Raw genomic sequence first — 23,511 nt, forward strand, 5'->3', positions numbered from 1 at the left:
ATTATGAGACCCTGTGGCCCAGTCGTTCATTTTATTATCTCCACGTTACCATTCCACCTCGGAGCAGAGTGACAAGATAATGGCCCGACTCTCGGACAGAGGACGTCTTGGGCTGCTGGTTTGGCAGTGGTACTTTTTCATATAGGACGAGTGTAAACCACGGTGTGTCCTTGTGACATTTCAGGTAAAAAGCAGGACATTTGGTATGTCATTGACCTTCTGACCGGGGAGAAACAGCAGACTTTGTCATCGGCCTTTGCAGATAGCCTCTGCCCTTCGACCTCTCTGCTGTACCTTGGGCGCACAGGTAAGAAGGAGCCTCTTGTCCTGCACAAAGCTGCCTGTTTCCCGAGAGGACTGAACTGGCGGCCCCGCCCCCCCCCCCCCCCCCCCCCCCCCCCGTCTCTGCCTCCGGGCTTCCTTACGGAGAAGGCGGCCAGAGCTCAGGCACAGATTTTACCACGTGGTTCCCCTTTCTAGACCCGCTGTGGCTCTCATTGCCTGAGGGTTACAGTCCCATCTGTACGCAGCCACAGAACCTGCAGCTGCTGCCTCTTGCCCCCCCTCCCTCGCTATGTTTCCCTCATTTCAACATTTTCCAATGAAGATGAACTCTCCACAGCTCCCAGAATAAGCAGTACTATTTTAAAAAACTTGGAATTGTGGGTCCTGCTCTACCAGGTATGCACGTTTTTGCCTCTCTGGCCAACGTCCTGCCTCCTTTCACATTGCTGCTCAAAAGGCACCCTGGCTGTGAGCCTCTTCCGCACCTCAGCTCCCCGTCCCTGCCCAGGACAGCAGCTCCTTCATCCTCATGTGGGCCTGTTACAACCCCCAGCTCACTGCCCATCACTGGCCCTCTAAGGCATCAGCAGCACCCCCTCACCTCTTTTTTCAGCCTCGTCTTCTTGTTAATACTTGTTTCTAAGTCATATTTGCCTATTTTTCTGTCTCCTGCACCACACCATCAGCTTCCCAAGGGCAGGACTTGGCTTCGCTCACCTGCCGTATGTCCACCTGGGCACCTGTCCGACATGCAGCAGGTGCTCAGATGTTGGAGCGAGTCAGTGGGTGGGTGCTGAGCCCTTTCCCTGCAGGGATCTGCCTTATTCATCGTGTGTGTGTGGCACCTGACATCTTCCAGCTCCATACAAATTGTAGAACAGACAGTTGACACAGAAACATTTAGAAGGAAAAAATTACACCCAAAACTTAGAAAGAAATCATTACTGCTGAGACCGGTTTGGCTCAGTGGATAGAGCGTTGGCCTGTGGACTGAAGGGTCCCGGGTTCGAGTCCGGTCAAGGGCATGTACTTGGGTTGTGGGCACATCCCCAGTGGGGGGTGTGCAAGAGGCAGCTGATTGATGATCCTCTCTCATCGATGTTTCTAACTCTCTATCCCTCTCTCTTCCTCTCTGTACAAAATCAATAGAATATATTAAAAAAGAAAAAAAGAAATCATTACAGCCCTGGCTAGGTGGCTTGGTTGGTTGGAGTGTCATCCATACACGGAATGGTTATGGATTTGATCCCTAGTCGGTGCAAATGGGAGGCAACTAATTTCTCTCACATTGATATCTGTCTGTCTCTCCCCCGCCCCCCATCTCTATCTCTCCTTGTCCCTTTCCCCATCCCTTTTCCCTTACTTCATCTCTGCCACTCTCTCCCTTCCTCTCTCTCTAAAATCAATGAACATGTCCTCAGGTGAGGATAAAAAAAATCATTACAATTGAGCACTAAGTTTGTCTATAAATATTCAGGTAGCCAAAGCTTTAAAAAAGAGATGGCACCTTCCTCCAGGGGCTGTGGAAACAGTGCTTTTCTAAGTGTGAGTGAAGCTGATCCGGGGCCCTGTAGAAGCTGGGTGGGCTCTCCTGTTAAGGGGGCAGGAAGGCTCTCTTGTTTCATTATCTATTGCTGCTTAACAAGCCACCCTAACTTAGCGGCTTCAAGCACCAACACTTTATTGCTCAGGATTCCGCGAGTCAGAAGTTCAGGGAGGGCTCAAAAGGCTTCAGTGGTCCCCACATGCTGTTGGCTGGGTTCACCCAGGTGCCCGGGGCCTTGGCTCAGCGGCACACAGAGAGCCTGGACCTCTCCACGATGGCCGGTCCTCCCCTTGGGTTACCGTGGGCGTTACAGTGTCTCTACGGCCTGGGCTCAGAATCCCGGAACCTCCCTTCCACTGCAGGCTGCTGGTCAAAGCAAGTTAGGAAGCCAGCCCAGAACCGGGGACTGGGGAAATGGATTTTGCGTGTGCCATGTTATAGTCCATTCTAGAAGATTAATCCAAACCCACAAACCTCTCTGCTTTATGCTATGGACCACACCCTCACTATTCTTAGAACCTTCTTATCTAGCAGAAGGTCTAGGAAGTGCTACTTAATAGCAAGAGGTCTGTGAAATACCACCTTAAGTCTTTCTGAAGTCTCAAAGAAGGGTCGTACTGCCTCAGTTTATGTTTTTTAATAGGTTTTTAGAGAGAGAAACATCAATTTGTTGCTCTACATATTCATGCATTCGTTAGTTGCTTCTCATATGTGCTTTGATCGGAGATTGAACCTGCAACCACAATGTTTTAACCAACTGAGCTTCTCGACAAGGGCTAACTGCCTCACCCTTGATTTGATCTGGACCCTGGGGCCAATTTTTGCTGGTAGCACCCTGGACTTCATCTTTGCCCTAAAGCCATTTTTTATATTGAGAATCTTTTTTCTGGAGGCCAGTCCTGCACCTTCTATATTTTCTCTCTATTCAGCTTGAAATCTGAATTGTTGCTTCTTTAATTTATGTCTTGCAATGTATCATATGCAGTTGAGAGAAGCCATTCGGCACTTTCTGCATTTTGCGTGGAAATCTCGTTAGCAGACCCATTAGGTAATTGTGTCACCAGCCCGTAACCTGGGTTACCCCTTTTCCGCTTCCAGTAGCAGTTTTCTTCCTGCCCTTTCTGTTTCCACGTCGACCTTTCGGCCTCCATTTGCCACCTGGTCCGAGCCACATGTTCTGGGTTTGGGTTATGAGACCTTTCCACTTCATTAGGCACCGATTTCTAACATCATCTGCCTATTGCTGTATAGTAAGCCACCCGGAGCTTACGTGGCTTAGAACAACCTGTGAAACTGCTCACGGTCCTGTGAGTCCCGAGTTCGAGGGCACCGCTGGGGTGGCTCGTCTCCGCCACGTGCCGTTGGCTGGGTTCGCTCCGGGGTCTGAGATTTCAGTTCTCCACGTGGCCTTTTCTCTCTCCGCGAGGATGGCCTGGGCTTTTTGCAGGCAGTTCAGGGAGGACTTGTCTGTTGTAATTTAGATAAGGTCAGCACCTGGGTGGGTGCCACGGCCCCCCTGGGTAACGGGCTGGTGTGTGTCCTCAGAATACACCATCACCATGTACGACACCAAAGCCCGAGAGCTCCGGTGGAACGCCACCTACTTCGACTACGCAGCCTCGCTGCCCGAGGACGACGTGGACTACAGTGAGTACCCGGGGGCGTGGCCGGCGGGGCGGTCCTCGTGATCCAGGAGGAAGGGCTCGCTCCGGAGGAGAAGCTGGATCTCCTTTTGAGACTCCCTTGGTCAGCAGGTTCTGGACTTCCCATGGGATTAGAGTAAATGCTTCAGCAGGCGGCGCTGAAGGCAGGTCCCGGTGAGAAGTGAGGAGGCAAAGCCGAGTAAGACAGCGCAAGGCAGCCTGAGAGGAGGGAAGGCGCCCTCTGCCCGGTCCCTGTGTGTCTCAAAAGGAACTTGCTAGAAGCCCAGTGGGAAGCAGCAAAAAGCATCACCTGTGACAGTGACAACCCACTGCCTGCATGTGGCTCACCCTCGAGTTATTTCTCTAGTAAACTTTTCCCAGCTCCAATGAAAACTAAAAACCGATCCTGCCAGCTCAGTACCGGGGTCAGGAAGGCTGATAGAAGGCTGCTCTGCGGTCAGATGTGTTCTGCCCTGACTCTGAGCTTGATCAGTAGGTTTGAAATGATTGCTATCAAATGTGTCCCCATGGGCTCCTTTCTGCTCAGCATTTCCCCTCACTAAGAGATTGGAATGCTGACGAGTGTCACCCAGTGACTCGCCTTCCAGAGGGTGACCCAGTCTTAGGCTTACAAACCAGGCAGCTCCTGGTGTGTGGCTGCGGGAGAGCCTGAGCAAGCTCCTTAGAAATGCGTGGAACTGTTCGGGGAGCTCGGAGAACTCTCCAGAGGCCTCGTTTCCTCTAGCTGAGTGGCCGCAGCCTGCCGGGACATGAGGATGTGGTTGCGGGACGGGGCAAGACTCGACGTGGCTTTGTCTGTCTGATCTGTGCAGAGATGTCCCATTTTGTGTCCAATGGCGACGGGCTGGTGGTGACGGTGGACAGTGAATCGGGCGATGTCCTGTGGATCCAGAACTACGCTTCCCCCGTGGTGGCCTTTTACGTGTGGCAGCGGGAGGGGCTGCGGAAGGTGATGCACATCAACGTCGCCATGGAGACCCTGCGCTACCTGACCTTCATGTCTGGGGAGGTGGGGCGCATCACCAAGTGGAAGTACCCCTTCCCCAAGGAGACAGAGGCCAAGAGCAAGCTGACGTGAGTCGGGGAACCCGGGGCAGAGAGGGCCTCTGCGACCCTGACTCTCTGGTCCTGCCGCAGCATGCCACACCACACCCAGGGCTCGGCAGTTGACTCTGAAGCCGTGAGGATAATGAAAACCAAGACTGGCTCATTCATAAACCCCAGAATATAAGAACGGGGGGGCGTCCCCTGGCGCTTCAGAATTCTTAAGTATTAAATGAATTAAAATTATGGGTGGGGACAGGAAACACAGTATTGGTAGTACAATTTGGATGTATCTCAGGTAGCGGGATTATAAGAGATTTACTCATTTTCCAATTTCATGTATCTTCTAAGTTTTTACTGTAAGTCATATTCACTTAAAAATCAGGCCTGCACTATTAGGGTGCATGTGTCTAAGATTCAGCGGGCTTGTGCTCTCCTCCCCGCCCCCCTCAGCCTCAGTTTCCCACTTGAGAGAACTTTTGGAGAAGAGCAATTGAGATGACATGCAAGGATGTTTTCTCTAAATTATACACCACCATCTTGGGGGCTTTGCTGTGGTCGCAAGTGCCAGTCTCTCCGGGCGATCCCTGCGTGCGGTCCTTTCTTTGGGCGCCGCGGGGATGGCTGAGGACAGATGGGGACACCAGGCAGTGAGTGGCAGCGGGGCCTGAGTCCAGTTCTGCTGCTGCCAGGGCAGGAGTCTCGCCTCCACACCCCAGCGTGCTTAGGAGTTCAGCTGGCTATTCTTCTGGGTGGTATTTGGGGCTGGGGCTGGGGCTGGGGCTGGGATTCTTCTCCAGAATTTAAAGGAGTGTGGAATACATGTGTCTGTTTTCCTCTTAGGCCTACCCTGTATGTCGGGAAATACTCTACCAGCCTCTACGCCTCCCCCTCAATGGTCCACGAGGGGGTTGCTGTTGTGGTAAGTCCCCTTGCGAGGGGGGAAGAGGGAGGGTCACAGATACAAACTCCTAACTGCTCCTGCTCCATTTTTGCGGAGTGACTGAGTCCTGTATAAGCATCTGTTGGTTAAGAATGCAGGACACAGGTCTCAGATCCTCAAACACACTTCCTGCACCACCTTCTCCTTTCGAGGAGAGCTGTGTGGCCAACAGCTCACTAGGCCCGGGAGGCCCTGGTCACCCATTTGCCTGGTGTTGAAGCCTAAGCCTCGCCGGTGGTCACAGCTCTCCTCACCCCGTCCCGCGGTACCGTCCTCCCCACCGCTGGGTCCAACCCGTGCGTCTTCTCACCGATCTCAGAAGTTCCCTATCCTTCTCCCTTAGCCTTTGTTCAGGCTGCACCTCACACTCCGGCCCTCCCCTTCCTCCTTTTCGCTACTCAGATCCTTTGTATCCTTTCCTGACCTGGACAGTGCTTCGTCTCTGGGCATCTGAAGCCTCATGATCCTGGCTGCTCATTTGGTGTTTGAGGTGTTTGGTTGGCGTCACTTGTCTTTCTAGTGAGGCAAGTTGGTCAGCGGCTCCCATGAAGTCCAGCAGGGCCCGAGCCAGCAGCGGGCTCGTTGGGGGCGCTCACTCCACCTGGTCAGGTGCCCGGATTGTGGATTGCTTGTGCCCTGGCATTCTCCTTCCCTTACACTGCTGCTCACAGTAGCCGCTTGGAACTCCACACACAACCTTCCTGTTCCCAGTTCCTAGACAAGAGCATTTGAAAAGGTGTCCATGTTAAAGACCTCAGCATAGCATTTCCCACCCTGAGGGGGAGCTTTCCCTGCTGTCCCTCGGCCTTTGTGTCTTGCTCTGACTGTCTTGGACCAGCCCCAACCGGAGGTAGGACAGTCCCTTAGGACAGTCACAGGAAGGGAATGCCTGCTACCTGCGAGGGCTGCCCAGGCCTCACTTCAGTTGTGTCTCCACAGCCCCGAGGCAGCACCCTTCCTTTGCTGGACGGCCCCCAGACCGACGGAGTCACCATTGGGGACAAAGGGAAGTGTGTGATCACACCCAGCACGGATCTAAAGTTGAACCCCGGGCTCAAAGGGAAGAACAAGCTCAACTACTTGAGGAACTACTGGCTTCTGATCGGTTAGTTGATTCCCTGCCATGTGCTGCCTCCTGGTGGGCAGAGCCGACCTTGCTAGTTACAGTCTGCAGCTTTGTGCTTAGTTTGTGTCCGAGTCCTCCAGACCTGGGACATGTTTACCCCCAAGGGAAGCAAACAGGGCAGCTGTGTTGCCAAGTCAGTTCTCAAACATTGTTTAACGATGATTCCAAAACTCAGGTACTATGTACAGTCATGTCGGGGATACGGTCTGAAAGACGCGTCATTAGGCCATTTTTTCATTTTGCAAACATCCCAGAATGTCGTTACACAAACCTAGAAGGTACAGGCTCCTGCATACCTACGCTATGTGGCACAGCGCACTGCTGCTAGGCTACAGCCTCCACAGCTGTTACTGCACAGAACAGCGCGAGATTAAATCAAGCCCATGAGAAAATGATGCCATCCAGAGAGACAGTAAGCGCAGGATAGATGAGGCTTCACGTGAAACACTGTTTGACAGCAAACTTTGTAAGTAGAAAGAGGACACGTTAAAATAACAAAAAGTACAGTGTAGGAAGCACATAAACCAGTAACACAGATGTCTGTTGCCAGTATTTGCACTGCACACACCTGTCTGTGTTACACGTTTATACGACTGGCAGTGCCATAGGTTTGTTTACTCCAGTGTCACTGCGGACGCGGGAGTCACGGGTTGTGCTGGGACATGATGGCGACGCTGCCAGGCGATGGGAAATCTCCAGCTCCATTGTAATCTCATGGGGCCGTTGTCATATATGCAAGCTGCCATTGACCAAAATGTCATTGTGCATCACATGACTGTAAGGTAAACTTTGTGCAACCAACCAATGCACTGACTGTCTGTAATGTGCCAGGCACTGGCACTAAGCACATTAGAATGCATTTCCTATTTTCCACAGACAGGCACCCCTGTTACTTTACTTCTATTGAGTGTTAAGGAAACTGGAGTGGTTGCTATAAAAGAATTCACTTGGAGTTGGCGTGGGTGAGGGGTAGAGGGTGCAGGGAGGCGGGGGGAGGAAAGGGGTGAAGACCAGCAGGGACTGAGGGAGGTGAAGAGTTAGAGGCTGGATCCTGGTCCAGGAACCACGGCAGAAATCCTGAGAGTGTATGGGGAGTCCCTTCTCCTTCTCTTCTGCTGTTGCTGCCATCACTCTTCCGCTGTCAGCCAGCCAGGAAAGACATCAAGATGACACCCAGAGGCAGTGAGTGTGATAGATGAGGGCAGAGGTGAGAGAGCTGTGTCTCTGGCAAGTGTCCCAAGTAATTACAGCAGGACCGAGTCTTCTTGAATCTGATTTTCCCATCCTGTGTCCCAATCCTGCTGCCTCCCAGCCCCAGAGGTGGTGAGAGGCGGGGATGCAGCCACAGGGGTGGGGTGGGCAGGCGGGAAGTGGGGGTGCCAGAGTGCACAGGGGCTCCTGAGGTTTCTCCTCACCAAGATGGGAAGTGGCTGCCCTCAGGGGAGTGATGTGACAGGGTAAGCGTGGAAGGGCGAAGGCCTTGGACATCGAACAAAGCTCCTAACGCTTCGGCAGCGGACAGCCTGTTAGGAACACGCACACAGGTCTTGCTCTGAAACGTATCCCAGCACCCAAATTCCTCTCCTGACAAGGAGACTTCTCGCCCCTCGTTATGAGATTCAGAAGACTGGATATGTGCCGTTAAGTAACAAAATGTGTCTCTCTCTCTCTCTCTCTCTCTCTCTCTCTCTTTCTCTCTCTCTCTCTCTCTCTTTAATGTTTTTATTGATTTTAGAGAGAAGGGAAGGGAGGGAGATAGAAACATTGATGAGAGAGAAACATCAATTGGCTGCCTCCTGCATGCCCACAACGCTGCATGTGCCCTGGCCCAGAATGAACTGGTGACCTCCTGACTTATGGGTGGATGCTCAACCATTGAGCCACACCAGCTGGGCAAAACTTCTGTCTTAATGAGACATTCCTGGCAGCTACCTCTCGTGTTCTTGCTCTTCCTTTATAGATGTGAGTGTTTGCACAGCAGGCCTCTCGTGGACAGCGACTGCTGCCTCAGCTGGGCCGCGAGGGCTGCCACCCCCTGGACGCTGTTCTCACGAAAGTTTTCTTTCCTCTCCCAGGGCACCATGAAACGCCGCTGTCTGCGTCTACCAAGATGCTGGAGAGATTCCCCTACAACCTGCCCAAACACCGGGAAAATGTGATTCCTGCCGACTCTGAGAAAAAGAGCTTCGAGGACGTGAGTGGGGCGGGGAGCAGCTACGGCTCCCCAGGCTGGTGGTGGGAACAGGCATCACTCTTGCCTTTAGGGCTCTCAGTCAACTCCACTGGGGCATCCACGGCAGCTCACAGCTGGTGGGGACGGAGGGGAGGGAGGAGATGGCCATTAGCGAAAGCCGCAGGAGGGCAGTGGGACCGAAGGGTGGGATAGCAGCAGGGGCCGCTGGAGGTAGAAGAGCAGAGGTGAGGCCTGGAGGTGAGGCTGGCCCTGTGTGACCAGCTGAGGGGCTGAGGAGCTAGGCCTGAGGCTGCCAGGTGGGGACCAGTGGGAAATGGGATCGCTTGACTACAGAAGAGCCACGTTGCCAAACCTTGACAACCCTGGCAGCGGAGGGGAGACAAAGAGAGGAAGCAGGAGACCAGAGTCCAGTGGCTGCTCAGCCTGAGTAACAACACCATCACAGCTGTAATTCTCAAGGCAGTCGCTTTGGGGAAGGCGGTGGTTGTCCGGCCCCGTGCCCTCTGGGAGGGCTTAGAAAATCCAGCACACGTCACGTATTCCTTATGAAGAGGCAGTGCTGCTCCTGATTGGCTCGTTTGTCTGGCTGGAAATGTTGCAGAGATGTAGCCACTCTCTCCCACACAAGGTTATCCACCTGGTCGACCAGACTTCAGACCACGCACCCAGCACCGTTTCTCAGGATGTGGAGAAGAAGTTCGCTCACGCCCCCGCCAAGCCCGAGGCCCCTGTGGACTCCGTGCTCAAAGACATCGCCACCATCATCCTGAGCACCTTCCTGCTCATCGGCTGGGTGGCCTTCATCATCACCTACCCCTTGGTGAGGCCCGGCCCTCCCCTTGGCCCGCCCAGATGTTTCCAAGCTTCTGTGCCCGTCACCTGATGACAGTGAGGCCTGGGCAAACAGGCCAAACAACCATATTCATTTCTTTTCACATGTAAACGTTAGCATTTGCTCATCTTCAAAAACATTGCAATTAGAGAGCCACTGGCTTCTCAAAAAATGATGATTTTGTAACTACATCTTATGGTTTAACTGTGCAAACTGATTTGAATAGTTAACTACATTTTCCTTTTTTAAGAATAGTCATTACAGGTGAAAATCCCTTTAACTTTCTTCCCAAAAACCGGCTGTTAGAGATATCAGTGAGAGTGAGAAAGGTGGTCTGGTCATCCCTTCCACTTTCTAGTTGGAAATAAGTGAGCTAAAGTTACGTAGTCACATAGGCCGTGCTTTGGGTACCGTATACCTAAGGGGAGTGTTCCTTCGCCAGGTTGCTCCGAGCCCTGAAACGTTTATTACCTTAGCTCACAGTGCCCGGGAAGCTCATTCCCGTATAGGATCTGAACCCTTTACTTTGGGGGTGCTTTCCACTCGTGTAAGTGAGTCCACCTCTGATGTCCCTGCCTGGTGGCCGCCAGCCTCCGGTGGGAGGAACGGGCTGTCCTGGGAAGTCTAACTGGCTGGAAGACCCCCAGCCGTGGAAGGGACCTTCTCCTGTGCCTTCGCACCGTCTCCTCCGCCCTGTGGGGCCACGTAAAGCGCACCTGCTTCTCCGGCGCGGAGAGCGCTCCCTGCCTCCCCCAGGCCCCAGGATGTGTGTTTCTCTTCCCAGAGCATGCATCAGCAGCAGCAGCTCCAGCACCGGCAGTTCCAGCAGGAACTGGAGAAAATGCAGCTCCTGCAGCAGCAGCAGCTGCCCTTCCACGCACCCGGGGACGTGGCTCAGGACGCCGAGCTCCAGGACTCCTCCGGCCTGTACTCGGAGAGCTCGGGCACCAGCAGCCCCAGCACGTCCCCCCGAGCCTCCAACCACTCTCTGCACTCCAGCGGCTCTGCCTCCAGGGCCGGCACCAGCCCCTCCCTGGAGCAGGACGACGAGGGTAAAGCTGGTCACCGTTTGGTGCCGTTTTCTCTTTCATTTGCGTGTCACCTGAGAGGCACAGCACCGTGGCCCTCTGGGAGTGTCCATGGGGTTACGAGGCTCCCACACATTCAACATGTTCTCACCTGAGTCCCTCCCACTCTGGGGCCAGGGTCCTGCCCCCTCTGTGATCTCTCCTCTCAGAGGGCCTTCTGGTAGCCCCCTGGAATGCCGCACAAGGGCTGGGAATCACTGCTGACCAGAGGTGCACTGGCCCCTGGCTTGAGAGCATTCCCAGGAGCCAGGGACCAGGGAAGGAAGTGCAGCTGGTGGTCCCCTTTCCCTTGGGGGGTGGCTCAGGCCAGTGTCAGGACAAGAGGCCTCAGAGTCCTCGTCTCACACTGGAGACTCTGCAGCTGGTCTCCCCGGGTCACGTCCACAGCGGCTCCCCGAGTGTTTCAGTGCAAATCCTTGAGGCGGGTCTGCAGCGAGCCCGTCTTCGGGAAGGTGTGAGACGTTCATTCTCACAGCAGTGCAGAGGCAGGACGGGGCAGGGGACAGGGACGGGTGGCCCTGGGCACGAATGGGGAGGGGGCCCAGAGCTCTCACGAGGGGACAGGCATAGAGCGCCTGAGATGCGTGTGTCAGTCTGAGCTCAGGAAGCTGGTAGCCATTCTAACCTCCCGGTTTGGGTTAGGTGTGCTTAACACAGCCCTCCTTTTCCCCCTTTTGTCCCAGATGAGGAAACCAGCATGGTGATGGTTGGGAAAATTTCTTTCTGCCCCAAGGACGTCCTGGGCCACGGAGCGGAGGGCACAATTGTGTACCGGTGAGTGGGTTGGAGAGCCCCGTGCCTTCACCACGACAGACAGGGTCAGAGCCGGGACTCGGACAGAAGAGTTCGCCTCCGGGGAGAGAAGTGGCGACCACGGGCGGGTGGGTGGGGCCTCCCAGGCTATGAGGCGGCTGAGTGGCCGCTGTGTCAGAGGGGAAGGAGCACTGTGGTCCACGGGCCTCCGGTTGTGTCCACAGCCCCCACCGCACCGCCCAACCCAGCCCTGCTCCCTGTCCTACAGGGGCATGTTCGACAGCCGCAACGTGGCGGTCAAGAGGATCCTCCCCGAGTGCTTCAGCTTCGCCGACCGCGAGGTGCAGCTGCTGCGGGAATCCGACGAGCACCCGAACGTGATCCGGTACTTCTGCACCGAGAAGGACCGGCAGTTCCAGTACATCGCCATCGAGCTGTGCGCCGCCACGCTGCAGGAGGTGGGTGCCTGTCCCCACGGCAGCTCCCCCGGCACCTGGGGCCTGGTCTCAGGGCTGCCGAAGTCACTCTCACTTCTTTTTATTAACTTTACTGAAGTATAGCGCGTACTCATTTAAAACCGTTTGATGCATTTTGACAAAGCTGCGTGCCCATGTAAACAAAGTCACAATGTGGAGCAATTTTATCACCCCACCTTGAACTGGGGTGTCCCCTCGGCCTGCCCCGGGGCAATCTGTGGTTAGCTTCTGTCTCCCTCTTGGCCTCTAGAATACCTGGCCGGTCCTGATCCCAGGGCTGGTGTGGGCTTGGAGGATGCTTCCTGATGACCCAAGCCGTTATAATCATAATTCCTTTTGCTCAGTTTTCAACATACTGTGAAACTCTCATTCATGGATAGGTTACCTGTATGAGTCAGTGAGCTTGAGTGTCTTCCCCTCTTATCTTTCCCACTGGAAGCTAGTAAGTTGGAGCTTGTTTGTTTGTCTAAATTAATTTATTCTTTGAGGATAAAGTCTTTGGAAAAACAAGGATTTGGACAGAATATTGTCAATAAAACTTCCCTTTCTTAAAATATGATCAAAGAAAAGGAGCTGACTCAGTACCAAATCTTAAAGCAAAAGGCTGGAGGCAGGATTTTTCTAAATGAAACTGAATCACGTTAAAAAGAGAAAGAGGAGAATGCACCCAGGGGCCGAGTCCTGGGGCTGAGCCACAGGTGTCTCTCGCAGTACGTGGAGCAGAAGGACTTCGCCCACCTCGGCCTGGAGCCCATCACCTTGCTGCAGCAGACCACCTCCGGCCTGGCCCACTTGCACTCGCTCAACATCGGTGAGAGCTTCCCTCCATCGGGCGGCTGGGTGGGGTGACGGGCCTGCCCGGGTGGGCCTGCCTCTGCTAAGCTCTCTGCTGCACGGCTGGTGTGCACGCTGTGTAAGGATCTGAGGAGGGTCCTTACACAGTTGAAACCTTTGGAGGCGGCAGGGCGCTTGGCAGTCTGAGGAGGGTGCACTCGCATCGCAGGAGGAGGCCCGATGTTGCTCCTGGTTTGCATTGGACTCATCCGGAGTTTTGTGTTAGTTCACAGAGACCTGAAACCCCACAACATCCTCCTTTCCATGCCCAATGCACATGGCAGGATCAAGGCCATGATCTCCGACTTCGGCCTCTGCAAGAAGCTGGCAGTGGGCAGGCACAGCTTCAGCCGCCGCTCGGGGGTGCCTGGCACCGAAGGCTGGATCGCCCCGGAGATGCTGAGTGAGGACTGCAAGGAGAACCCGGTGAGTACCGAGCACAGGCCTTTGGAGACTGCAGCATCTTGTATCTCCAGGACGAAGAGGCTCCCGTCAGGGTTGGAGGGCAGCGACGCGTGTTTAACACACGCTGCTGGCCCTTCGCGTCGTCTCACGACCAGATGAATGAAAGGGGCGAACGGGAGCAAGTGTCTGGTTTTCCCCTCCTTCCCCAGTCACTTCCCCGTATGTGGGAACTCGGAGCTTCCACCAGGTGAACAAACTTCCATTTGTTTTGTCTTTGTTTTTGTTCTCCCAACTTTTTATTTTGAGAATTTTTAAGATGTGCAGAAAATACCTCTGTACCTCTGTCCAGATTCAACATTTGTTGATTATTTTTCACTTTCTCTCTGTCTGTTGCTGAACCAAGTGAATATAAAAGGGAAGCATCCCAGTCCTTCACCCATAAATACCCTCGCAGCTGTCTCTCAAGAGCAAGCACAGTCCTAACCTTTATACCATTCACACCTCAACAGTAATGTTTGACGTCGGACACTCAGTCTGTATTCACATTGCCCCAGATCCACTCACAGAGCAGGTTTTTGTAAACCTGGGTCCAGTCAGGTGCCTTGTATTACATGTGACGCTCTCCCCTTTAATCTGCTTCCGTCCTCCAACCTCTGCTTCATGGCAGTGGCATTTGACCCATTTGGGCTTGCTCACTCGTTTCCTCATAGTGGTATGTCACTCGCCCGTCCAGTCCTTGTATTCCCTGTGAACTAAAAATAGGTCCAAGGGACCGATTGGATTAAAGGCAGATGTTCTGAAGCAACCGTCACAGGACACAGCCTCAGGAGGCACCACATGGCAGGTTGTACCGTTGGTACTGGACGCCTGCTAGTGATGCCAACGTGGCTCACTCGACACAGGTGGCACCTGCTTTTCTCTCCACCACGTCTTCCTCTTTGTTGTTAGTTCCCTGAGGGGCGATGTTTGGCAGCGTGGATGGTATCCTCTTTTCCCATTCACCCGATGGCACCGCAAAACTGACAGTCCCTCCTGGAATTCCTTCACTCAGTGGGGATTCTGCATTTACTAGCTGACATATTTTTATAAAGAAGAGTTTTATTTCTGATCCCCTTTCTCTCTCTCCCTCTCCCTCTCTCTCTCTCTCTCTCTCTCTCTCTCTTTCTCTCTTTTTACTATGAATTCATGGATTTTTAAAATAGTGTTATAATTCATTATAGTCCCTTTTTTCCCCTATTCTTTTTTCTTTTTGTTTTTGCTTTTGACACTCAAATTGTTCCAGATTGGTTCAACGGGAGCCCTCCTGCTGGCTTCTTCATCCTTTTGCTGAGAGCCCATTTGTGTCTCGGCACCTTTACCCCACACGCCCCCGATCCAGACCTGGGTGGGATCAGCCAGTCTGACTTAGATGAGATTCCGTCGATCCCTCTTACCCCATTCACGGGGGACCAGCAGCTGGTCAGTGAGTCTAAGAAGTCAGTTATGGTGAAGAGTCATGAGGAAATTCATCGCACTTTAACTTAAAGCAAGCACTGTGATTCCTTAAGGAATAGGAATCCTTGATGTAGGTTTTTTTTCTTCGCATTCCAGTCCAACTGAATGGAGTTTTCATTTCCTCTCCTGTATAAAGACCTCACATGCCCCTTCTGCGCCTCCTAGTTTGAGACCTAGACATCTCACACCGTCCTAAGGGCAGAATCCTAGCTAACTATGCCCCAGTCCCTTACAGTGGAGTCTCCCACATCTAATTCATAGGATTATGTAGCCACTCCCCTTTATTGGATCTTCACAAACTCAGCTCACCTCAAACTTGGTGGCAGTCATGTTTCCCAGCTTATGGAATATTTAATTAAAGAGCAAGTGGCAATAATAAGTTTGGAAAGAACATAGCTGAGCGTAGAAATGAGCTGGTGGGAGCAGGGCACCCAGGCGTGTAGGACAAGAGGCCCCGGCATCAGTGTTGAGTGTATGGGGGTGCCAGGCAGCGCAGATTGTGGCAGATGGGGAGCTTGAATGATACCGAGCAGGTGAAGCGACAGGTGAGAGCTTCAGCTGTGGTGGACTTGCTCCTCTGTGCTGAATCTGTCTCCCACGTGAGGACAATCCTGATGAGACAAAGATGGTGGGGCCTGGGAATTGGAAGACCTGAGTCTCGTCCTTGAATAGGACAAGCTTGTCCTGGTCCCCATTGGACCTCTCTGCCCACATTCGCTGTGCTCACCTCGTAGGGCTGTGCTGAGAGTGGACGACAGGTCATTGTCGTTACAGGAGTATTTTCCCCAGAGTGGAAGGTGACGGCTTCTGGGTTTCTCTCCCTGGTCCTCCCGTGTCTGCTGGAGAATCTCAGTGGGCAACCTGGCCGCAGGCCATGCTCTGGAGCCACCTAGTGTTACATCCAAGTAGCGCAGGCTGGAAACCACATTAATGTTTCCAAAAGTCCCCCAGACACAGAGTTTGTGGCATAAGTGAGAGGCGTAAGCGACATCAGTTTACGCCTGGAAAAGCTGTCACATAGTTTCTCTCTGGGACTGTTTTTGAAGCAGCAAATGTTTTATTCCTTTATTAGCTATGTTTTAAAGCCTAACGTAAGCAGGCCCCGGGAGCACACCGGGCAGCAAAGGCACAGAAATCCCCACCTCCAAGGAGCCCCCTGCTGGCCTGGTAAAGAGTAGCTGAGGGCTAGGGGGGAGCTTCCTGGGGCCACACACTAGTCTAGGTGAGTTTTCACATATCAGTGCCCTTAATCTTCATAACCACCTGAGGGGCATTGCATGTTCTCTCCTTTTTCCGTTGGAGGACATGAGGCACAGAGCAGCCGCCGGGCTTCCGGCTGGCCGGTGGCAGAGCCGGCTCCCGGAAGTCGGCCCCAGAGTCCATGTCTCAAGATGAACACGCCACCCGAGCGGCCCCCACAGGGGCCCAGCACTGCTCCCAGCAATCCCCAGACGTCACCCCGTCCTCCAGGACATGGAGGAAGAGGCAGCCACACTCCCCTGCTGCTGGGGAGGGGCTCCCAGGAGGCTTCACACCCGCGCTTCTTTCCAGACCTACACGGTGGACATCTTCTCCGCGGGCTGCGTGTTCTACTACGTGGTTTCTGAGGGCAGCCACCCCTTCGGCAAGTCCCTGCAGCGACAGGCCAACATCCTCCTGGGCGCCTACAGCCTCAACTGCCTGCAGCCCGAGAAGCACGGTGAGCGGGCCGCGGGCAGGGCGCGCGGGGAAGGAGCCGCTCCTCAGCTGCCGGCCGCCCCCGCGCTGGGTGGTGCCAGCTCTGTGCCCAGGGGTCCTCCCCGGCCCCTGTGGCTGGAGGGGCTGTTCCTGCTGCACATCCTTCGAGAGCCAAGAAGCTTGGTTTCCGTCAGGTCCCCCAGTTACCGTGGGGACCTGTGTTCTCCGGCTCGGGACCGGTGAGGGTTATATAATCTGAGGTCTTTCCCACACTGATATTTAGAAGGACATGCATCCCATGCGCCATACGCTGGACTGGCTCTGGCCTGTGCCCATGGTCAGCATGGCCAGTGGCTGCAGGCGGGACAGGCAGGCTGGGTCCTCACTTCCAGGCGTGGGTGCAGCAAGTCTTCCTGGCCTCAGGCCTTTCTGTGTTGTTATTCACCCACAACACCCAGTTCTTAAAAAAGCCTTTAACTTCTTAAAATTAAAAACTAACTTAGCTTTTTGCTTATGGATTAATTTCCCTTGTTCCCTGTTGAGAAACTCCATTATATGGTGATGAATGACTGCTGATGACACCTTTGTATATATTAATATTATTCTGGTCATCTATCTAGACATATGTGCATAGGTACATATTATTTCGCAACATGCTCGATTCTTAGCTTCACCTTGACTCTGCGTGTCGACCCGTGTTCAGCCGGGCATCATCCTTATGGCCCCCAGTTCAGAGTAGGGGCACAGCCGTCACCGAGCCTCTGAACGGGTATTTCCAGCCCTTTTCGCACTCTGTGATGAGGACTCTCCTTACCCGCTGCCGATTCCCGGGCAAGCTCTTCATTACGTTACAGACCGACTCCTGTCCATGGAGCCTTGAGTCTGAGGGCGTGCGGCCGGTTCAGGTGGGTGGTCCCCTGTGACGCTGGGCTGGTGGTGATGTGTTCGGCCTGTGCTTGTCCTGCAGAGGACGTCATCGCCCGGGAGCTGATCGAGAAGATGATCTCCATGGACCCCCAGAAGCGCCCGTCCGCGAAGCACGTGCTGAAGCACCCCTTCTTCTGGAGCCTCGAGAAGCAGCTGCAGTTCTTCCAGGTGGGCCTGCCCTGCCCAGACCGAGGCGGCCTCGCCGGGCGCTGAGAGGGCAGCAGACAAGGAATGAGACACATGACCCCGACCCCGTACCTAGAGGCCACCCGGCCTGGCCTCTTAATATATTTTCTTCATAAAATTAAAGTGTGATCAGGATCAAGCTATATATACAGTTTTGTAGCTTGCTTTTTTTTTTTTTTACTATATATACTATTTTAAATATTTTTTTATGTTAAGTCTCTAAAGTTCTAATGACTGTTGCATCCTATCATATGTGTGTGCCATCATTTAAAAACTTTATGTTATAGCAGCTTTCAGATGCATAAAGAGTAGAGGGAATATGATAATGAACTCCCAGTTAGCCATCAGCCGGGTCCAGCCATTGTTAACTTAGCTTGGCCCTCTCTCCACTCCACCTGGAAAATATTTTGAAACAAACCTCAGCATCATATAATTTCATTCGAGTTTCGCAGATACAAACATCTCCTTATATTGGGTTTTGGTTTATTCGTTTGCACGGCTCTTAGGATAGATTCTGAGAGGTAAATGACAGGATCAGTGGACATGAACTCCTTTAGAAGTCTGGCTATTTTGCGGCCTCCTGGTGCTGCCAGGTGGCTTTGGGGAAGGTGATGTGTTTCAATGCAGGTGAGGTGCTCAGGTGGGATCTGTGTCATCGCTCTGTCGTGGAGACAGACCGTGTGGGCCTCTCTGCAGTGAGCAACAGACATGGCCACTCCCAGGGGAAAGTTACCTCACGGGGGTGGGGGAGGCAGAAGTCCAGCTGCCCAGCCTGGAGGCCGGCTTCAGCCCCGCTCAGGACTCCGGAGACAGTGACTGCTCTGCCTGGGTGGCGATCCTCCAGCACTCGGCTTCCATCTGCGGCCCTCGTCTCCCTACAGGACGTGAGTGACCGGATAGAGAAGGAGTCCCTGGACGGCCCGATCGTGAAGCAGCTGGAGAGAGGCGGGCGAGCCGTGGTGAAGATGGACTGGAGGGAGAACATCACCGTCCCGCTCCAGACAGGTGAGCACAGATGTTCCAGAGTGCTGAGAACAAACGGGAGCGGCAGCCCCGGGCTGTTAGGCTCCATGCACCACATGCTGGGTGGAGGCTTTCTGTGGTTTAGCGACATGTCAGACCGTTGACGGGTGTGTTTCACTGTTGTCTGGGTGACAGGTCTGTGGTGGGTGGTGCTTGCCTCTGGTCATGGTGTGAGCGGCCGGTGGGATGCAGACTGGCAGGCCCGGGTTCGATCAGAGTGCAGTTATGTTGTTTCAGTCCGATCGCTTAGTCCCCAGGAGCCTCAGGAATTGTTTTCTTGTGAAAAGTGTTCGTTAACGTTGCATTGCTTGTCTTTTTCCTAGATCTGCGTAAATTCAGAACCTACAAAGGTGGCTCCGTCAGAGATCTCCTCCGAGCTATGAGAAACAAGGTGAGGGCTGCGAACCAGCCACTCAGCCACCCTCTCCTCCTGTCCGTTCTCTCCGCATCCTTTCACCCGGCCTGGGATTTTGACCTCGCAGAGCTGGGCGGCCTTAGCCAGACCTGGCAAAGTAGGGGCTTGCTTCCCGTAGACGGGCTTTGTCTTCGGGGACCTTGAGGTGAGCAGCCTGCCTGGGAAGCAGACTCTGCTGCTGGCGTCCTTTGTGGTCTCCGCTGACTGTGCGGTGCCCGCTGCCTGCCCAATCCAGCACCATATCAACCCCTACAGGACCCTCTGGGCACTTCCCGCACCGGCCTGTCTCCAGGGCCCTGGGGCAGGGCCCCCTTGTTCTCCGGAGGGACCCGAGTATCTGGCCCTGAGCAGTCTTCAAACAGGGCCAGGCCCAGACGAGGCCTCCAAGCCCCTTGGGGCAGACACTTCAGTTCCAGGCGCCTTTATTCCGCTGGAGGCTGCCAGGGGCCTCGCTAGGTCCCCATGTGGGGCCTTGCTCAGCTCCGATCTCCTCCGAGCGAGGGGAGGCAGCCATGGTGAGCGGGACGGATGGTGGGCCGCTTAGAACTTCCCCCTTTCCTTTGCAGAGAAGTAGTTAACATTTTCTTCCTTGAGAAATAGAAGGATCTCTGGCCAGCGTTTCTTGGGCTCTAACTGACCGCCCTTTCTGTGTCCGCCCCGTTTGCAGAAGCACCACTACCGGGAGCTCCCCGTGGAGGTGCGGGAGACCCTGGGCTCCCTCCCCGACGACTTCGTGTGCTACTTCACGTCGCGCTTCCCCCACCTGCTCTCCCACACCTACCGGGCCATGGAGCTGTGCAGCCACGAGAGGCTCTTCCAGCCCTACTACTTCCACCCGCCCCCCGGGCCCCGGGCCCCCGCGACTCCGGACGCCACCGAGTCAGACCGGACTCCGTCCTGTGGCCCCAGCTGTGACTGAGCGCCCCATGGCTGCAATCAGAGCCTGAGGCCATGCTTAGCAAGAAGACCAGGCTCCCAAACCAGTGCCTTGAGCCGCCTGCTCTGCAGCTGGCGGAGGAGGGTCTGACCCTAGACGGGAGAGGTGACCCCTCCTGACCTGCAGGAAGCTGGGAAGACGGGGTGAAAGCTTCACCCCAGGGAACAGCTGTAGGAAGGGAGCAGCAGAGCGTCTCCACCTCCTCCTGGATAGACTGGCTTCAGACATGTTTCTTTTTAAGTTTCATGTTCGACATCAGCCTGTAGGCCTGGAAGGAAGCGGGAGGAAGAAATCCTAAGCTCTGCCTGGGTGCGGGGCCCCGGGGCTGCTCTCCCCGGCCGGCAGGCTGAGGGGCGCCGACGGAGGGACGGAGGCCACTGGTCACCGAGCACAGCACCCACGCATCCCAGGTCCCTGGACCGGTGCTGCCCGGGGCAGTGGGTGTGGTGTCGGGAAGGTCGGCGCACGCTGGAAAGGGAGGCCATGGCCGCCGGTGTCGGAAATGGAGAGGACGCTCAGTTCCCAGGCAGCTGCGGCCTCCGTGGTGGCTTATGGTGGCTTTGTGGCCTGGACCATTTAGAGATGTTTAGGAGCGTCTAGGAGCAAGAAGTGATACTTCCCTGGCCACAAGGACCCAGGCAGGGACAGGCCTTCGGGACCGGAGGGTCAGGGGCCTACCTGGCCACTCAGAGGGCAGACGGTGAGGCCTCTCTGTCCCTGGAGCCAGCGGGATGGCCGGGGGCTTGGTGGCCAAGGCCAGGCTCCCCGCGTACCTCGTGGGCAGGACTTTCTGTTTCTCTTGGCAGATTTTAATAACTTTATAGTTTGATCACACTGTAGAACGCTACATTAGCACCTGTGAGCTAAGCGTCACGTGAAGCTTGCTCATGAAAACATGCAATACATCTGTTGTGTGTGGTACCCCGCCCCCCCTCGGCCAGGAAGAGTGTTCGTATTCAGAACGTTCTACAAGCATTACCGCGTCACTATGCACACAGGCCGTCCTCAAAGTGATATTCCCTAAACCGCCGATGCCATTTAATGTAATTTTTAATTTTCGTTTTAGTCAGTTGCTGTCTTTTCTCCACCGAGAGCCTTAGTGGTTGCATGCAGTGAGGGTACCACGTGAGGAAGTGTTTCCTGTGCACGTGCTCCGGCCGGGAGCGTGCGTGCGGTTCCGTCCTGTGGACGCGGAGACTCCGCGGGGAGCGCGCGTGTGGCCGTGGCGTTCACTGGCTGACGGGAAGCCACTGTTTCTTATGTGCTCTGCCTCTGCAGCCTTCCGTTCCCTTTCCTGATCCTGCGGTCACTTGTTCTCCCAAATAGTGCCCCGCCTCTGTGAAGCTCACCAGTTACCTCATTCCCACCCGGGGGCCTGGCGTCCTTGGTTTTTCAGGAGGACAGCCAGCGGGTGGTTCTCCCGCTCTCATTGGCCTGTGCCAGCTCCGTCCCCGGGTCACTGCCACCAGCTCGAGGGCCAGGCGGAGGGGTACCCGCGCTCTGCTGAGCGTTCTCTCTGCCGAGTAGCCAGGTCCTTTCTAGCCGCCCAGTACTTGTCTTCTCTCCATTTTGGCTCAACTCACCTGCAGGACAGCTTCTTTCTAAAATGCCTTTTCTGCTGACCATACTTGTTTCTAACCACCCAACTCAGACTCAGTGATAGCCATTTGCTGGGGACAGAGAGAGGGACAAGATAGAACCCGTGCTCTCAGGAGCCTGTGGTGAGAGACAACGACCCGTTAACGTCAGCGCATGAAGGAGCCCAGGGGTGGGGAAGGGCGTGCATTTGGGGTTTCTATCTTTCCAGTCTTAAAGCGCCCGGACCCCTCGGAACAGGTCAGATTGCTCTCTGTCCATCTTCTCTCCATCACCTTCGTGATCCTGGCCTGCAGGGGCCTGCAGAGGTCTTGTGTGGACGCTTGCCATGAAAACATCCTGTGGTAGATCCCGTCTCAGCCTCTAGAACCTGCTGAGCTGCTGATCTGTGGGACCTGGAGTACGAGTCCTGGAAGCTGCTGGACTTTTTAGAAGTATTCGGTTTTATTTTTACAACCCTTTCCTCTGATTGCTTCTTAAGCTTTTTAACTTCATTTTATAAAGATTCCACATGTCACTAGGCATCCGAGCCTTGGCACTTTGGGACTCACTGGTGTTACTGGATGAGTCACTAAACCAGCGAGGCGCTGACGTACAAAATCCTGGGCGCAGAGGTGTCCCCTCTCCCGTCTCAGTGCGACGGTCGCCGTAAGCTCTTTGCAGCGAGACGGCACTCGGACCTGTGTTGTATTGGAAGAGCTGCAGGCCAGCGAGTCCAGCAAAGTATTTTCTTCCCATCAAGAAGGTCCTATCAGCATTTACCCTGGTCCTCCCACTAAGGCTTTGTGGACGTGACTCGGCTATCTGTGTGACTCTGCCTCGTGGCAGTAGAAGGTGACTTGGTTGCCGATCTGACCTCGCGCTGACGTGGGTGGGGGCCTTTGGGTCTGTGCTTTCTCCTCCTGGCCGCTGTCGTTTCAGAAGCTGGACTCTGGCCAGCCTCCCAGTACTTTGGGTTTCCCAGGACTGTTCCCGTTCTCCATCTGCCCACTGGCTGGTTCCTGCGGACGTGGGCTGGCTCCGCGTCCGCAGCCCTCCGTGCAGAAGGAGCAAGCCCAGCACCCTGTAGAGAGCCCTTCCCCTCCTCTTTAGCTTTCACTCAGTGTCTGAAACCCCTTTCCTCCCTCCCTCCCGGCGTCGTTGCCCTGGCCATCCCTGTGCCGGCCTGGCGTGGTTCAGATGCGTGTGCCGGCAGCAGCCTTTCCCAGGAAGTCGCTGTGTCCCCTCCAGATAAGCCAGACTTCCTCCTCCCAGGGGAACCAAAGCCTCTGTCCTCTCTGTACTTCCTGTAAGAAACAGTGATTTATTTCCCATGCGTGACTCCGGTTCTGACCGTGGCAGCACTTAAACCTCTCCTGTTCCTTGGGGAACCCCAGAGCCGTCTGCAGTGAGCCTCCCTCCGGGGCAGCCTTAACCCACAGCCCCGGCCCTGGCCCCACGCCCGCCTCCCGAGCTCTGCGTGCGGGGGGGGGGGGGGGGGGGGCAGTATTCCTTTCCAGTACCCCAGAAGCTGTGACGGGGGTGTCCCCACTACCTGGAAAGCATTACCAGTCAACTCAGCCACATTCTCAGATGCAAACCTTATGTAGTGTTCTTTTTTGCAATGACCTATTTATTTAACCTATTTATATTTATTTAATTTTTACTCTGAAGTATACCCCAGTTACAATTGCACTTGCTTAAAAGCATAGACGATTTGTTTTGGACAACACCCCTGACCATTTTAAAACTGGAAAAGGAAAAGTTATACTGTATCCTTTTGCGGGATGGATGCCTTACAGTAGCTTTGATAGGAAAGGGTGAATAATTTGGTCGTGGTAAAAATGTTAATTTTTAAGTGATTTAAGAAATTCTGTGCCATCGCGTCTTCTCTATGGATGGTTACTTGTTAAATGCGTGTTAATTATGTGAAACAATCCTCTTTGTGGAGCCTAAAATCCTCCTTTTTAGCTTTATATTTTATAAACTGCCAGATTGTACAATTTTTATGTGTATTTTTAAAGCTTGATGATGTGAGGGTAATTATATAAGTTAAATGGCCTATTTTTGTACCTCCTGTACAGTTT

The 23,511-nt window shown here is 54.2% G+C and overlaps 1 protein-coding gene across 6 annotated transcripts in view; it reads left to right on the forward strand.

The window, feature by feature from the left end:
- Window positions 1–20,584, forward strand: part of ERN1 (endoplasmic reticulum to nucleus signaling 1) — a 61,024-nt gene extending 40,440 nt beyond the window's left edge. For all 6 annotated transcript variants that reach the window (XM_036451071.2, XM_036451073.2, XM_036451072.2 and 3 more), the window contains 17 exons: window positions 185–307; window positions 3,377–3,478; window positions 4,308–4,569; window positions 5,383–5,461; window positions 6,422–6,587; window positions 8,684–8,802; window positions 9,431–9,622; window positions 10,419–10,686; window positions 11,406–11,496; window positions 11,744–11,933; window positions 12,663–12,762; window positions 13,012–13,211; window positions 16,236–16,383; window positions 17,329–17,456; window positions 18,356–18,479; window positions 18,821–18,888; window positions 19,580–20,584. In XM_036451071.2, the coding sequence (XP_036306964.1) occupies window positions 185–307; window positions 3,377–3,478; window positions 4,308–4,569; window positions 5,383–5,461; window positions 6,422–6,587; window positions 8,684–8,802; window positions 9,431–9,622; window positions 10,419–10,686; window positions 11,406–11,496; window positions 11,744–11,933; window positions 12,663–12,762; window positions 13,012–13,211; window positions 16,236–16,383; window positions 17,329–17,456; window positions 18,356–18,479; window positions 18,821–18,888; window positions 19,580–19,831 (2,612 nt within the window). In that variant the 3' untranslated portion in view covers window positions 19,832–20,584. The remainder of the gene's footprint in view (window positions 1–184; window positions 308–3,376; window positions 3,479–4,307; window positions 4,570–5,382; window positions 5,462–6,421; window positions 6,588–8,683; window positions 8,803–9,430; window positions 9,623–10,418; window positions 10,687–11,405; window positions 11,497–11,743; window positions 11,934–12,662; window positions 12,763–13,011; window positions 13,212–16,235; window positions 16,384–17,328; window positions 17,457–18,355; window positions 18,480–18,820; window positions 18,889–19,579) is intronic.
- The last annotated feature ends 2,927 nt before the right edge of the window (window positions 20,585–23,511 follow it).

This window comes from Pipistrellus kuhlii, unplaced genomic scaffold (genome assembly GCF_014108245.1).
Source record: "Pipistrellus kuhlii isolate mPipKuh1 unplaced genomic scaffold, mPipKuh1.p scaffold_m20_p_22, whole genome shotgun sequence".
NCBI classification, from domain to species: Eukaryota; Metazoa; Chordata; class Mammalia; order Chiroptera; family Vespertilionidae; genus Pipistrellus; species Pipistrellus kuhlii.